Genomic DNA, 16,429 nt, shown 5'->3' with positions numbered 1-16,429 from the left:
CGTGTTGTCACGATACCAACATTTTGGTTTCGATACCAAGTCAAGAATTGCGATTCCGATTATTTTTCGATACTTTTCTTAAAAAAGGGAAACAGTCTTAAATGTAATTATTGTGCTTTATTTCACACCAGAACCATAACCATAACACAACCTTTAAACAATGAGAACAATAAATACAATAAATGACAAGAATTCGTATTAAATACAATTAATACATTTCTTACAGACAGGCCTCGTGGTGTCCGTAGGCTTGCCCTCACTGTCAGAGATATAGCTAAAATACTTCCACATTTCGCTTCTGGCGTCTTTTTTGTCAACAAGCCGAGGGGCAGCGGCAGTTGCACTCCCACTTGCAGCCATGCTTCTCGTTTTCTCACATGCTCTGGCAGCTAGCGCGTGCACGAGAGCGGGGAGGCACTTGAGCGTGCTTTAGAGGGGCGGGACTGCAGGCACGGCTGCAGAGCAGGGAGTGGAAGCAGAGCGCTGAACACACACGGCTCTTATTTAAACGGCGCTTTCTCACCGGAGTACTTTCCGCCGTCATTCTTAAACGGAGGAATCGTAACGTTTTTAACGGCAGGGTATCGCGGTATACCTTTCAAGTATCGGTACACCGTGCACCACTAGTCAGGAGTCAGTGTCTCTCCCCCAAACTCACACATATAAAATTCAATATGAACTGAAGAGCCGCATGAAACTAGGCAAAGAGCCGCATGCGGCTCGAGAGCCGCAGGTTGGCCACCCCTGCTATAAAGGAACTACAGCAGGGTCGCTGCTTCAACGTCACGCCAATTTAAGATCCATATTCAAACATACAGATTGTAAATGGTACAAGTTGAAGTGTTTGTTTGAACAGTTTGCAGGAGGCAGGGACTTGCTTTCAAGCAGAACAGGGCAAACAAACTTAGCGGGAGTGTTTTACGTGTTCGGTGTAATGACGTAAAACAGCCTGGACAACTTCTGTAGTCCTATTCAGCCACTTGGTAACAATCATCGTTTTTCAGACACGTAAACTCTTCAAAAATCACCAGAGGGGTCACTACTGATGGATTTAATGTCGTAGAACAAAACGTGATCTGTCTCTTCAATTTGTGTCAAACACAGACCTTATTTGGAGCTATTTTCCAAAATCCTATGGAGAAATTGCATTGCTTTTTATCGAAGGAACCGGAAGTGGTAAAAATGCTAACTTACTTCCGGGTTTTAGGACGCGTCACTGCGGTTCTATATTAGGGGCAGGTGGGGCACAGCCCCACCAGAAAGTATTAAAAATAATGATTACAACAAAATGCAAAAAATTAATTAAAATATATTTTAAAATCATGTTTAATCATCTGATTCGTCTGTACATTGCTGTTTTAGTATGTGTTCTTCTAATTAGTGTCTACAGTGTGTGCCTATTGAGCTGTTTAGAGCCATGTGGGACAAAACCCGATCCTGCCCCTCCCTCTCACTGTCTAAGTGAACGGTGACTGTAAAAACTACACTGCGCATGCTCAGAGTATTTTCCTATTTAATGTGTGTGGCAAAAAATAATGACCATAGGGGCATAGAGCTGCCATCCCCACCATACGTCATCTCACATAATTCAGAGCTGATTGGCTGTAAGTACGTGTGCCGCGAAAAGTGTGGTGTGTGAAGAGCAGGTGAAGAAGAGGAGAGAGACGCGTCCTAAAACCAGGAAGTAAGCTGCGCATGGCTTCCCTCCACAAAAAAGCAATGAGATTTCTCCATAGGATTTTAGAAAATAGCTCAAAATAAGATCTGTGGGAAACGTAGCTGTTAGATAAATGTACGTTTTGTTCAGCCGGATAATATCCACATCTCTACCCTACTTTTATAATTTTCGAATCATAAATCCATCATTTAGATTTATGATAGACTTTTGAAACTACAAGAAGATAAGGAGGACTTTTACAAAAAAGTAATAGAGATTTTTGTCCAGAAGGATAGGCAAATGGACTTCATCTTCAAGTCAAGGTAAGACCACCATTTTATTGAAAATGGGATCTTACTAAGAGAGAAGAATTCAATATTTAAATGATATATTTTTTTTAATTACATTTTTTGGGTATCCTTCTGTTGAACTGTCTGTTTAAAATTAATTGAAGCATCAGACTAAAGAGGCTTTTGAAAATAATATGATATTTTGATTTAGGTCAAAATATAATATTTGTAAACCTGAAGAGTCAGTGCCAGTGCCTCACCAGCCATGAACCTCACTGCAGAAGCTTATATATAGACATCTAAGTTGTTTGTGCCCCACCACTTTTGTACATATAGAAAAGTATTAGCATCATAATATACTTTAAGTACCAAAAGTACAAATACTCATTCTGCAATTTGGTTCATTTCTGAATTAGATATATTATATGTTTTGATTTGAATGATTGATCATTAAAGTGTTATCAAAGCTGGTAAAGGTGCAGCTAATTTTAATGACTTTGTATACTGCAGGGTAGCTTGTACATTTTGTCCAGGAGTCACTTAAGTCTTATTTAAGTGTTGATTATATTTGTTCAGTTTAATTTTGAAAGTCAAGATTACTCTTCAAAGTCTCATGTTTTTTATTTGCACAATGAATTAGTTGTTTGTTCTCAGACTCCCTGCAACAAAGCTCCTACAATATGAATAAAAAAACACAAACGTAAACATTTTAATCTACTAATATTACAATTATGGAATTAATTACAAATGTATAAAATGTAATAAATATAGTACAATAAAAAAAAACAATTGAAGTGATGCACATGATAGTCTCCTGTACAGTATATGTGTTGAACTTTGTCCATCCAGTATTCAGTTTGCATGCATGCTTTAAATGTATAATTCTTAAGGCCTTTGCTTACAGCTGAATTTTGCTCCTCCAGTGAAACCCTTATGTTTCCATGATTTACAGTTTCACTGTATTAAACATTTGTTCTCACTCGTGCTGTTTCTTTGTTTTTCTCCAGTTGTTTTCCTCTGCACTCTTTTGTCGCAACACTCCGCAGTTCGACGATCTGTTTGGTTTCTCTGTGGATGATGTGTTCATCGAGGTGAAACGAGGACGACAACTGGTAAAGATTCTTGATTGTTTTCTGTCATGAATTGGCCTAATCCAATGTTTGTGTGTTTAGTTGTTTAACGGTCCCCTATCATACTGTTTTTCATCAATTTATTATAGGTCTCAGATATATACAAAACATGTCTCTGAAGTGTTTGGCTCCAAACACCAAACAGATCATTGCAGCATCCCATAATCCCCTCTGTTTCAGCCCTGTTTCCAAAGTGCTGATTCTCTGTCTGTTACTTTAGATCAGGGGTGCCCACACTTTTTGACCAGCTCACCGAGGTCTACCAACCAAAAATAAAATCCCAAATTGCAAGGGTTGCTGAATAACACGTTTTATTTATACATGGGACAACTAGGCTGCAACAAACGACTAATTTGATAATCGATTAATCTATCGATTAATGAACGATTAAGCGACTATTCGGACAATTATGCCTTGCACAATTTCTCAAACCCTCTTATTTAGCCATCAACTTTTAGATTTAGCTTGAGGTTGTTTTAGGCATGTGGAAACTAGCAATGAAGACAATAAAGATGAATACTTGATTCAAAAATACATATATTATTAAATTAACTAAACAAATTCTGAACAAAATGAACATTGCTTTTTATTAATTAAATAAATAATATTTCACATCAAAAGAAACAACAATGTTTTAACAAATCGTATTAAATAATCTGATGACAGAACTGTTAACAGAATAGCTGAAACTTTAACAAACTAAATAACTCAGTTACCTCTAATCATTAACCCATGTTTGTATAATTTTGTTAACTGCGTGTGTTGCTGCTAGCATACATAACACCTGACGTGGAAACGTTACTCGTGGATGGGGCTACAGAGCTACTAGAAAGACGGTCGAACCCGGTGCATTCCTCCGTCTGAATGTGGTGCACTTTTGCTAAATGTTTGACACATTGCTCGTGTTACCGCCCTTACATGCTAAACTCTCTTGGCAAGGAGCATTGTCCACCTCAAGACGGGTAACATTTAACCACACCTTGGAGCGCTTCTCTCCGCCATCCCCGCCGTGTGTTGCTGCTTGTAGCAGCTGCGTGTGTGTAAACTGCCCCGCCCCCTCGCACACAGACGGGGGAGAGAGATCTCGTCTCGATTGGAAAGATCAAAAATACACCATAGACGCATTTGTATGTCTTTTTGCATGTTAGAAACGAGTTAGCGACACTAAGACTGCGAAATAATGTTTGTGTAGCAATAATACATGACCTTTCTCAACTCGCTACTCGGAGGGAAGTCGCTGTCATATGCCTTGTGAACACTCCGATAATGCCTCTCCACGTTACCTTTCTTTGGCAGAGCGACGCTTGCTTTACAAATAACTAAGGCAAATAACCTTTGAATGTGACATCACAAAAAAATATTCTTCCTCCCATTCTGGATGGAAGTGGTTTGTCTTTAGCTTTTTGCTCGGTCCCGCACTCATTTTGTTGTTTGTCTCTTGTTTGTCTCTTTACCTTAATTTGAGTTTTCCCGGCACTTGACTGATTTTGCTGAATCGCTTTGCATTCTGGGTTAACAGACTGGAAAGCGATAGGTCGCTTTTTCTGTCAAGTAAACTCTGAATTAAGTGGCAGGGAGGCCAAGGGAGGAGGGATCAATCTATTTTAACGGAGCTGGATTTTTTTTTTATGAATGAATCGCGATCTACCAGCATTGCCCCCGCGGTCGACCGCGGGGGCAATGCTGGTAGACGTACTGGGCACCTCTGCTTTAGATGAAAATAAGGAGCCCCTCCCCACGCCCCTCTGAGAGATATTTGGTTAAAAAGAACACAATGGTGCTCTAGGAGGAGATTCAGGTGATAAGGTGGGGGGGGGGGTTACCTTGGTTGCTGATTGGCTAATGGTTACACAAGCCAAAACATCGTTATGACATCATGAAGTGGCCAAAATCTGATCAGCTCATTTTCAGACAGGTTGTTATATAAATGGATCAGGACAAAAAGAGAGTGAATCTTTCTTCCTGAAACTTTCAGAATCTCTTTACGCAGAGGGGACACGTGTTGATGTATAAAAGACATGAAAAAGTGGATTTTGCATAATAGGTGACCTTTAACTCATTTGTTTATGTAAGATCTGTAACAAATGTAAGAAGAGGGGAGCCACGGTTGGGTGTGAAGTCAGACGCTGCAAGAAGTCCTACCACTACCCGTGTGCTGTGGAAGAAAGAGCCAAGATCGTTGAGGATGTAACCAAGGAGGAATATGTGTAAGTCCAATATCAACGTTTTCTGTGTGTCTGGGTTATAAATGACCCTGTCCTGCAGTATGAACAAAGTTAAATGTAAATTGGTTTTGATGTAAAACAACTTTGTGTTCTGCTTCAGGCTGTACTGCTACAAACACTATCCAAAAACAGAAGGTAGGTGTGGCTTTTTTTTACCTTCTTCCTGTCAAAACATATTTTCAGTTTATGACATATTATGTGTTAAAAATGTATTTTCCGATTCCAGAAAACAACCCCTCCGAAAATGGATCTCTCGCTTTAGGCTCAAAGTCCAGAGCTTACAGAAATCCTGAAGAAGCTAGAACATCTAAGGTTTGATTTATGAAACTGTCTTCTACCTAAATGTATAGCAAACCACTCAAAACTGCGCATGTCTTTAATAAATAATTACCTTAAAGAGTTGGGCTCTGTAGATTTAAACAAATGCCACTTAAAATAAAATAAACTGTTCCTGATGCAGTTATTTTGTTCAAATGTCTGTATTAATGGCTGTAAGGGCGATGATATTTATCAACACACATTTGTTTTCACAGGTTTATTGCCTTACCTGTGAGAAGTCAGAAGGAAACATCAGCTTGGAAAGTTTGTCTTATAGCGTTGTTATGTAAGTATGTTCACATTTTGCAAAGCTCTTTCTTTATAAGGCTAAAACTAAACCTTTTTATGCTCTGAACATTGATATCTGATCCCTTTCTAACATCCACTCGTGTGTTTTTAGGTCATATTGTGACAAACATGCTCCTGGTTCACACAAGAAGAATGCCAGTGGTATGTCGTGCTCACAGCAACTCTGTCTTGTGTTTTAAATCGTTGTATTCCTAATGTTACAGATAAAGTGATTATTCTTCTCGACAGGTGACTCTACTAACCAGCGGCCGACTGTGTACAGCAGTGACTCAAACTCATCCAGCAGTAGGAAGCCTTCATCTATCAAGGTACACATACTGTTCACGATCACATAAATACAGCTTTTTAATACTTTAATCTCACCATGTTATGGTGATTTTAATCATTCTGATTTTGCTTTTGAAACAGAGACAGTTGAGTTTCAGAGACAAGTAAGTGTGTGATTATTTTCATGCTTGCTTTGCTGTTTTTCCTTAAAAGTCTTGAAAAAATCTTGTAAAGTTGGTTTTATATCAACACTTATTATTTGTATTTTAAAATCTATTATATAGCTCCTTCCGGTCACAATTACGAAACACTTCTTGCAAAATAAAGCTTTATGAGAGGTGTGTAGGATCAAAAACTCGATCCTGCCCACTCGTCCTCACTGTGGGTTCAAATACTTTTATCAGGCAAAGTAAATATATATATAACCATGACCATGCGTATAGCGACAGCAGGAAGAACAAAGTTGTTGAGAGGCTGAGGCCGGGCCAGTTTGCTATTGTATGACACACTATCAAAAAAGTACTTGCTGAGATCAAGATTGAAGTGAATGTAGTTTAATGAAAAATGAGATGATCAACTTATTTTACATAGACATAGACATTGTAATAATGATCAAAGCAATCCTAAAGCTTGCGACCAACAAAAAATACAACGACCCTGTGTCATCCTCTCTTCCACACACACCTCACGCAGTTGAACAGGATTATAATTCCCATGAGTGGCGCCCATATCCATGTGACCCAAACCAACCAACCCAGTACAAAACTAATTTGTATTCAAACAAAAGGCATTACTTTATACGTTTCATGGCTCCTACAATGCTATAAAGGCTAAAAGACTTCCCAGGGGAAAATCCACCAATCAGAGTATGACAGTAACATGCATTACATTTAACAGGGATGCAAACTTGTCACCTTTCGGCGAAATTCGCCGTTTTGAATCCAAAATAGGTCGTGTGTGTGATTCATGTAGATCTGCAATAAAAATATTTTTGGGGTATCATACCCCAAAAATATTTTTATGGGATTTACTCCGGGTCTGGGATCCGGACTAATCTGCGGCCGCGATGATGGTCTAGCTTCAGCAGCTACATTACCTACGGGTGCGTCCGTTAATATTAACTGTGCGGTCCGGAGTCACTGTGGCACAGACTGGACCGCTGGTGAACAGCTGTTAAAACGGGCCGTTCAGGTGTTCAGAGCAGAGCTCCCTGTCGGAGCGGCAGAGCATGATGTGCACTGAAAAGTGTTTCTGTCGCAATATTATCGTTGAGCTGGCTAACTAGCATACATTGGGCCCGTCTCACTTCTCTTATTTTTCATTTCCTCGCTCCTCGGTCTCGGTCTCACCGGAAGTTGATTTGTCTGCGCCATCTTGAATAGCGTCCCAGTGGCCTTATTTTTGCCGGAGGATCGAGGAGCGATAATGGAGGAGCTATAACCGAGGAACCACCAGACCATCCTCCGATGAAATCCTCAGATACTCGCGCCGCCCCCTTACTGTGTATCACTCACTGATTGGACGATATTATTATTATAAAGCCGATATTCCGTGGGGTTGGGGGGGCTCGGATCCTTGTCACCTTTTTCATACCTGATGAGTTTGCATCCCTGATTTAAGGTTTAACATTAAGTAAGAACTTATTTATGTTACAAACAGCGTCATATTTGACAAAATATAGAAACATCCACTAACGGTTATATAAAATCAAACAGGTCTAATAATCACAATAAACCAAATTAATGAAATACTGTATATGCGGTGTTAAAGGGGACCTGTGGGAAATTCAAGACTCAAATCCCGTTCCTGTCTACATAAAGGCTCATAGCTGACAATGACAAACAGTGCAAAAAGCATACTTTGAATGCACTTTATATAAAAAAAGGAAAAAGATCACCTTTAATGCACCGAGCCATCAACACCAAGACTAACATCAGCGACTTGTTCTGTATCTATCGTGTATTTATGAAGCTTAAGTTGATATTAGATGTGAACTTACTTAAGACCAGAATACTGTGGTGTTTAGGTTTCAGGTTTTTGTCAATTACTGATTTAGGGTGGACAAAATCACCGTGCTACCAAACAAACATAAACTACCAAACTTAATATCAGATGTTCACTAGTTAATTCTGCTCTATTCTCTAAGTACTTTAAACTGCAAAAAAAAAAAAGAATTAATAAACTCAATTTACCTATAATATGTATTACTCTGTGAAAAAAACTAATTCAACTCTTTTAAAATAAAGAAAAATGATCTTCAAAATAATATTAGATAACATGGGGTTTTGTCTACCTTTGGCTGATGAAGGTCTGAGGGACACAGTGTGAAATATGTTCATGTTTAAATTCACTTCTTTTTATTTTGACTTAAAATCAAGCAACTTGTTTATCCGTACACTTTACAGTGACAGTGTTAATAATAACTGACTCTCTCCTCACAGACAGAACGGGACCCCTTCTAAACGTAGTTCTAAAGTCTCATGGGCTTCACTGCGGGATGATTCTTCAAATTCAGGTTAACACACTTACAACGCATGAGAGAAAATAACCTATTGAACACTGAACAAAGGTTTAATGTGTTTTCCCTTCTCTTACAGGCAATAATGAACCGGATTCAATAACGGCCCCTTTAGATACTGATATAGATGATAGTGAACACCTGGTTGGTGAGCCTCTCGTAAGTCTCTTTTTTGATTCGGTAACAGAAACATCATCAATAGTGGTTGAAGAAGATCAATAATCTCATATTTATGTTCCTTCTCTTTCATTTATTCACCCTGTTGGCTGTCAGACGAGGTAGGCTCAAGTCTCTGTGATTCACTGAAAATAACTTTATTTCATTTTATGATATTTACAATGTGAAATGTACAACCATTTTTGCATTGTGCTGTGCATTGTGGGAACTTGTTGAAGCTACTGTTTTATTTGTATTATTAGGGAGACTCATTTCTGTCTGGAGGAAGAGAGCAGAGATGAAGATGAAACGGTGGGTTACGTATTGTAACCCTAGTTATATAAGCACGGACAGAGCCCTCTACTCGGGGCCCTGTCTGTCCTATGTCCTATGGGGGGTCAGATACCTGCTGACCCACAGTCCCCCCCCCTCACCAGCCCTGTGTTGCCTCAGCAAGCACAGATGATGAGAAGGAGCCAGACATGTCCAAGAGATAAAACCTTATGAAGGGGCCTGGCATGGACCAAGACGCCGCCGCATATATGTCCTCCACACTCACTCCGTTAAATAAGGCTGTTGACACAGCCATACCCCGTGTAGAGTGTGCACGGAAGGCTCTCTCCACCTGTCCGTAGGCATGTGAGATGCACTCGCAGAGCCATCCCCCAAAGCACACAAACAGTTGTTCAGTGCGCCTAGTGGCAGCCGTGCGCTCCACATAACATGCAAGCGCACGCACCGAGCAGAGGAGGTGCAATTTAGCCTCCCTGGTCCCACTATGGGGCGGAAGATTAAAGCCCCCTAACTGAATAGCCCTTGACCTGAATGAGCTCCTTAGATTCTTGGGAACAAAGGAGGGGTTCGGTCTGAGTATCGCCCTGCTACGGTCACCCCGGATCACTAAGCACCGACAGCGGTCAGCTCGTACACTCTCTTGGCCGAAGTTAAGGCAAGAAGCAATGCTGTCTTCCATGACAGTGCTTTCAGGGAGGAGAGCTCCAGAGGCTCAAATGGTTCTGTGGCCAAAGCCTCGAGCACCAACGGCAGGTCCCACTGCGGGGCGGAGGCGTGCACTACTGGGCGCCGCCTCCTGACCCCCTGCAAAAACCGCGACATAAGCGGCTGACTGAAGGCTGACCTGCCGCCAAATCCCTCATGGCAGGACGAGATGGCTGCTGCATACACTTTAATTGTGGAATGAGCAAGCCCCCTGTCCACCAGTATCTGTAAGTAGGTAAGAATAGAGCCCAACGTTCACGATAGGGGCTCTAGACTCCCCTCTTCACACCATCGCTGGAATGCCAACCACTTTGGCCTGTAACAGGCTGTGGTGGATCCTGCTCTCGCTGCCTGGATAGTCTGAATAACCTTGTCAGACAGTCCCCCCTGTCTCAGCCTGTCCCTCTCAGGAGCCAAGCCTGGAGAGGTTGGCCCAGAGTGGGTAACGCCCCTATTGCCCCTGCCGCCTGAGAGATCGCCCCCCAGAACTGAGGAATCGCCCAGGGCGGGCCCACCATCATCTGTGTCACCTCTGCGAACCACGGCGCCAAGCGGCGATCTGGGGGCACTAGGATGACTGACAGATGCTCTCGTCTCACCCTCTCCAGGAGGGGGAGAATGAGAATGAAGCAAGGATGCCTGTCTGCTCTCTGACAGGGTGGCACGTAGTCTGCCTGCATCGAGCAACATCCCATCATACTGCACCTGCTGGTGAGGTATGGGGGAGCTCTTCTTCCAATTGAATGCAAAACCCAACTTGGTTAGGTGTAGGAACATTCCCCATTCCCTAGACCTGGCCATGACTATGAGGTCGTCTAGATAAAAGAACACCCTCATGCCACGGTCGCGCAGCGGCTGAAGCGCTGTGGCCACACATTTGCTGAACGTACCTGGGGATAGGGAGTAGCCGAACAGTAGTCTGTGGTACTCGTAGGCTACACCCTGGAAGGCAAAACGCAAATACTCTCTGTGCTTTGGAGCAATTTTGACATAAAAGTAAGCGTCCTTCAGGTCGATGGTTGTGAACCTATCGCCTGGCTGCACCAGTCCCAACAACTGTTTTACAGTTAACATATGGAATTTTCTGCGTACAATGTGGAGGATAACAGGTAGGCCCGTCCCAGGGGGGCGGCTACGGTTATAGATATTTCAGTTGATGAATGCTCGCATAGTATGGTTGAGAGGTAGTACCCATAGAGTTCAGTAGAGAGCGGAGCCTGTGTGAGATATAACAATTGATTCAGTGAGTCATTACATATTAGATCAAAGTCTAAGCTACATTTCTCCTTTTAGCAACATTTCATAAACTCTATTTATCATGTTCTCAATCTCATTCAGTCCTGTAGTAGAATTGGTGATGTTAACTTTTCTTAAAAGTCCCCTATTATACTGTTTTTCATCAATATATTATAGGTCTCAGATACAAAACATGTCTCTGAAGTGTTTGGCTCCAAACACCAAACAGGTCATTGCAGCATCCCATAATCCACTCTGTTTCAGCCCTGTTTCCAAAGTGCTGATTCTCTGTCTGTTACTTTAGATGAAAATAAGGAGCCCCTCCCCACGCCCCTCTGAGAGATATTTGGTTAAAAAGAACACAATGGTGCTCTAGGAGGAGATTCAGGTGATAAGGGGGGGGGGGGGTTACCTTGGTTGGTGATTGGCTAATGGTTACACAAGCCAAAAAATCGTTATGAAATCCTAAAGTGGCCAAAATCTGATCAGCTCATTTTCAGACAGGTTTTTATAGAAATGGATCAGGACAAAAAGTAAGAGCATTTTTCTTCCTGAAACTTTCAGAGTCTCTTTACACAGAGGGGACACATGTTGATGTATAAAAGACATGAACAAGTGGATTTTGCATAATAGGTGACCTTTAAAGAGAATTTGATATTTAATCCCAGAACCTATATCCTTTTTTAAATATTGGATCCATAAATGGTATATTGAGGGTTCTTCATCTGACATGATTTGGGTTTGCTCCTGTCAGGAGGCTGAGTCAGAGAGTCTGCTGCCTCCTTTCTCTCAGCCACTTCCTGCCTCTCAGGCTGACTTCCCCACTCAGACGCCTCCGATGTCTCCGGTGTTCCCTCCCAGTGAAGTTTGGTGTAAGACGGAGAGACAGACACAGGCAGACGATGGAGGTACATTTTCACACCACGATGAGATGAACTTAGTGTTAGGTAATTTTACATTTGAAAATACAGTCAAATTCACTATATTAACATATACCAGAATAAAGTCTTAACATTCATTGAGTTTATAAAGTGAGCAAGTAAGCAAGAAATGGGGCGAAGCCTGCGAGCTAGTTCAGGCAGTCAACTCGAGCACCAATGATACATTAACACGTGACGCACCTTGTCCCTCTTACAACAACCAAACACATTCTTCTAAACATGCCGCTCTATTTAAGCCGCTTGGTCTTCCTGCCTCGCTATGCTGCTGCTGCCACTGCTGTGTTCACTTGCTAATGTATGGGCATAGATATGTCTCATAATTATTTGTGTGAACATAAAAATAATTTGTGTGTAAATATGTGATTTGTAAATGTAAAACACCATCCACAAATGCATTTAAAAGATTTGCAAACTCACAAATACATTTGCAAGTGTAAAACGGATCTGCAAATACGCAAAATATTTTCACAAATAAAAAAAAGATCTGTGAATATCTCTTTAACATATTAAAGGATCCGAAAGTGGCGTATAGCCTGTACTTCAACATCAACGAAAGTGCTCGATATATGCTGTATTGAACCAAACTAACACAACTAACACAAACTAACTGTATCACTATAACATGATAATGATGATGATGATGGTGATAAAGAATGCATCTAATGTTCCGCTGCTCATTATAATAAAAAAACAGAGCATTAAACAAACCATCATGCTCTTACTTTGAAACCATGCGGAAATGTCGTCATCAGCAGGCCATCACATGGTTTCCGAAAATAACCGAGTGACACGAGTAGATTTTAGCCGAGACCGGCGGAAAATATGTCTCAAAATTCCGTGTGTGTAAAAAGACGATCCGCGAACAGAGATTTGAGATCCGCAAGCGCATTTTTGGTCGACAAATACAAAATGGATTCACAAATGCCTGATCGAAAGTTGTAAATGTTAGAGATATTCACAGATCTTTTTTTTATTTGTGAACATATTTAGCGTATTTGCAGATCCGTTTTACACTTGCAAATGTATTTGAGTTTGCAAATCTTTTAAATGCATTTGTGGATGGTGTTTTACATTTACAAATCACATATTTACACACACATTATTTGTATGTTCACACAAATAATTATGAGACATATCTATGCCCATACTATTGCTACGTTCATGTTCCTGCTGCTGTGTTTCATGTTGCTGCTACTCGCCTGCCCCCCCACCACCTCAGCTTCCACCTGTAGGCTCGGGGATAGTTATCTAATCATCACTCAATGTTCTTTGTAAATCTGTGGAGTGATGAGGCCCGAGCCTAGACGCCAAACTCAAACTATATGCTGCTTCTAATAAACATATTAAGAAACACGTGAGTTGTCTGAAATACATCTGAGGACTTTTAACAACATTACATAAAGCACTTAATTATTTGCTCTGGAGCACTGTTACTTGCTGACATGAGACCAGGTTCTTCTTCTATGCTTAATGCTGCCTAAGTTAAGACACTTTGGCCTGAATTAATGGAGCTTAATTATTAATTTGGCTAGGATTTTTGTAGTACAGTTTTTTAAAATATTGTTCACATCCCTACAAGATTAAAAACACTAGCCAGGGGCCGCCAGATAGATCAGTGGTTAGTGCTGGTGCCCGTTATGCGTAAACTGCTGCCTAGTAAGCCGGCCTAACATTCAGGCAATGTCTTCCCCTCCATCTCCCCCTTTCAACTCTATATAACCTCTAATAGAGCCCTCTATGGCCCCAAAAAAAAACTTTAAATAAAACACTAACCAGTTCAGTTAATGTGCAAAAGAACTAATCGTGAACCAAGTGGTGCATTTGTCCATTTAGACCTTTTTCCACTTACAAATGAAATGCATATTTTGCAGCAAAAATCTTTAATATTAGAATATTGTGTATAATTACCTGCATAAAATGTTTGCAAAGAAAGTTGGCCAGAATAGCATCCCAGAATATGGCAGTTCACACTTTTGTTAACACTTGCATTGAATGTCGAATTATTATTATTATTATTATTTCTTGTGTGATAAATGTCAAAGTGCAGAAAGAGTCAATGAGACTTTTTTTTTGGTTAATACTATGTGTAAAACAGTATAGGACATGTCTAGTGACCGGAGGAAGGTGCTGTTTTTGCAGGAAGCCTGCACATGAATAAGGAACTGGAGTTGTGTTGCTGTGTAATGTGTGCTGTCAGTCCTGAGGAGAGTCCTGTCGACAGTCCATCTGATCCACACACCGCTGGACCCTCTCCCTCTGCTCTCACTGATGCTGGCAGCTCAGCCTGCGTGACCCTCCCCACTTCCTGTTCCCCTCCTGTGGCCCCTCCCTCTCCTGTGGCCCCTCCCCCTATGGATGCCCCTCCCCCTTGTGTGGCCCCTCCCCCAGACCCCTCCCCCAGCGGGGCCTCCAGACGGTTCTGGAGGAGCTGTAACGCTGCCGGCTGCACGCAGAACATCTTCAGAGGTTTCTATAAGGAGATAAGCGACGTCTCCGACAGGATTCAGGCAGAGCAGGCCAGCCAGGAGGGTGAGAGACACGGGACACTCTGCAGGTGTTGTTTATGTCTCAAACACTTTTATTAAGATCTCTCTCTTCTTCCTACAGATTATGATCTGGCGTTAACAGTGATGAGGGCTTCTGGGAAACTGTTAGAGCTTGTGGTCAATCAGCAGGAAGGTGAAGTACTAACCTTACTTAAATAATATACTATAACTTTTATGTGTATTTTTTTAACATTCTATACTTTTCTTCTGGTATTTTAGACATACACATATTACTTTTCTTTTTAGACAAACTTTATTTATGCTATACGTTTTTTCATACATTTTTAACATGCTATAATATGACATTCTTTTAAATACTACACTATAACTTTTTTTTCTACATACTTTACTTTTGCGTTTTTTTTTCATACTTTGACATTTTTTGGAAATAGTGTACTATGACTTTTTGTGCCTTTTTTCCTGATATTTCCCACATAGTATATTATAACATTTCCTTCAACATACCATACTATAACAATTTTTTTTATATTTTCGTCATTCCATGCTATGATTTCTTTTCACATTATACTACACTGGGCTTTTTTCCAACATACTGACCTCTAATTTCTTGTAGACAGGTGTGTGGGAGGAAATGAAGAGAGAATAAACGCACATGCTTATTTAGAAATAACTTAATTGAAAATATACTGTTTAGACCCTTAGACATCCCATAAAGCAGAGGGACAATAATCACAGTTATACCTCACCATGAGACGGACGTCAGTCATTCAGTCTGTAAGAAGGCACTTCCCAAGGACTTTCTGATGGCGTAGATCACCTTTTTCTGTGGCATAATATGAAAAGATTACATTTTTACATTTTTCCAGAGTTACAAGGGAAGCAAAGGGAGCTTCAGGAGGCAGCGGCAGCGATGGAGGAGGCCGTCTCAGCGCTGAGGAGAGATGAGGAGCAGCTGTCGTAGTCACACACACATCACAGTTAACCGTAGACAATGGTAAAGGGCTGGATGTGGAACTACAAAACTGCATCAATATAAGCATCGATAAATTCACAAAATAGTAACAAATTCGACCCAAATACATTTTTATTGAACCAAATAATGGGTTTCATTTTAAAACCTTTTATTAAAATGGAAAGAAAAATTATCTTAAAGAAGTTCCACATCCAACACGAGCAACTGACCCAAGTTTGCAAGAGTTTTGGAATTGTAAAAATAACTATTTTGCAAAGAAATGTGCATTTAAGTTTCATCCTTTTTATGACGTGAAGCCGACATATATTAGACATACGATATTATTCACATGTGTGCAATGTTTAAAATGTATATTATACCTTATGTGAATGTCCGAGGTTGTTGAATGTTAATAAGAAGTTGCTTCTCAAAAGGTACAAGAAGAAGAGAAGTAGTCCAAAGATGTTTTTTATATCACTCTATGTGTAAGTTTTGGAGTTTTTACCTCTAATAATGTCATTGCTGTGAAAAGGATGGATGCATTTATTTTAGATTAGATATTGTTCAAACTGGTACTCAAACGCAGAAGAGCTGAAATAGTTCTACAGTTAGAGGTTGAGTACTTGTGGAGTCAGACATGTTTACATTATTGATGTTCAATCAGTCGTCTTGTTCAGGGTTACATTCATCAACTGTTGCAGAGTAAAGCTGATCGTCTTCATGACACGTGTTGAGTATTTCCTTTTTAAACCCTTTGATAAAGTTTGCTCAAGTCAAACATTATAAGTTAAATAACTCATGACCCGAGTAGAGACGTGTCTTTCTGATATTAATCGACATACTACACCAAGACTTTTTCTGATCATATCATTCAACATACTAAACTATCATGTTTAAGAAAAAAAATATTTTTTACGTATTTTC

The 16,429-nt window shown here is 40.6% G+C and overlaps 1 protein-coding gene across 2 annotated transcripts in view; it reads left to right on the top strand.

The window, feature by feature from the left end:
* Nucleotides 1-16,226, top strand: part of LOC117544572 (actin cytoskeleton-regulatory complex protein PAN1-like) — a 32,121-nt gene extending 15,895 nt beyond the window's left edge. The window contains exons 2-17 of one of the 2 annotated variants that reach the window (XM_034213736.1): nt 2,955-3,059; nt 5,151-5,284; nt 5,403-5,437; nt 5,529-5,614; nt 5,836-5,906; nt 6,021-6,070; nt 6,158-6,237; nt 6,338-6,360; nt 8,638-8,711; nt 8,794-8,873; nt 8,988-8,992; nt 9,134-9,182; nt 11,860-12,013; nt 14,186-14,575; nt 14,654-14,725; nt 15,420-16,226. In XM_034213736.1, coding sequence (XP_034069627.1) covers nt 2,955-3,059; nt 5,151-5,284; nt 5,403-5,437; nt 5,529-5,614; nt 5,836-5,906; nt 6,021-6,070; nt 6,158-6,237; nt 6,338-6,360; nt 8,638-8,711; nt 8,794-8,873; nt 8,988-8,992; nt 9,134-9,182; nt 11,860-12,013; nt 14,186-14,575; nt 14,654-14,725; nt 15,420-15,514 — 1,503 coding nt within the window. In that variant the 3' untranslated portion in view covers nt 15,515-16,226. Of the gene's footprint in view, nt 1-2,954; nt 3,060-5,150; nt 5,285-5,402; nt 5,438-5,528; nt 5,615-5,835; nt 5,907-6,020; nt 6,071-6,157; nt 6,238-6,337; nt 6,361-8,637; nt 8,712-8,793; nt 8,874-8,987; nt 8,993-9,133; nt 9,183-11,859; nt 12,053-14,185; nt 14,576-14,653; nt 14,726-15,419 lie in introns of both variants that reach the window. The other variant, XM_034213735.1, reaches the window with a different exon arrangement.
* The last annotated feature ends 203 nt before the right edge of the window (nt 16,227-16,429 follow it).

The sequence above is a fragment of the Gymnodraco acuticeps genome, unplaced genomic scaffold (genome assembly GCF_902827175.1).
Source record: "Gymnodraco acuticeps unplaced genomic scaffold, fGymAcu1.1, whole genome shotgun sequence".
In the NCBI taxonomy this organism is placed as follows: Eukaryota; Metazoa; Chordata; class Actinopteri; order Perciformes; family Bathydraconidae; genus Gymnodraco; species Gymnodraco acuticeps.
This window is presented reverse-complemented; position numbering and strand designations above follow the sequence as displayed.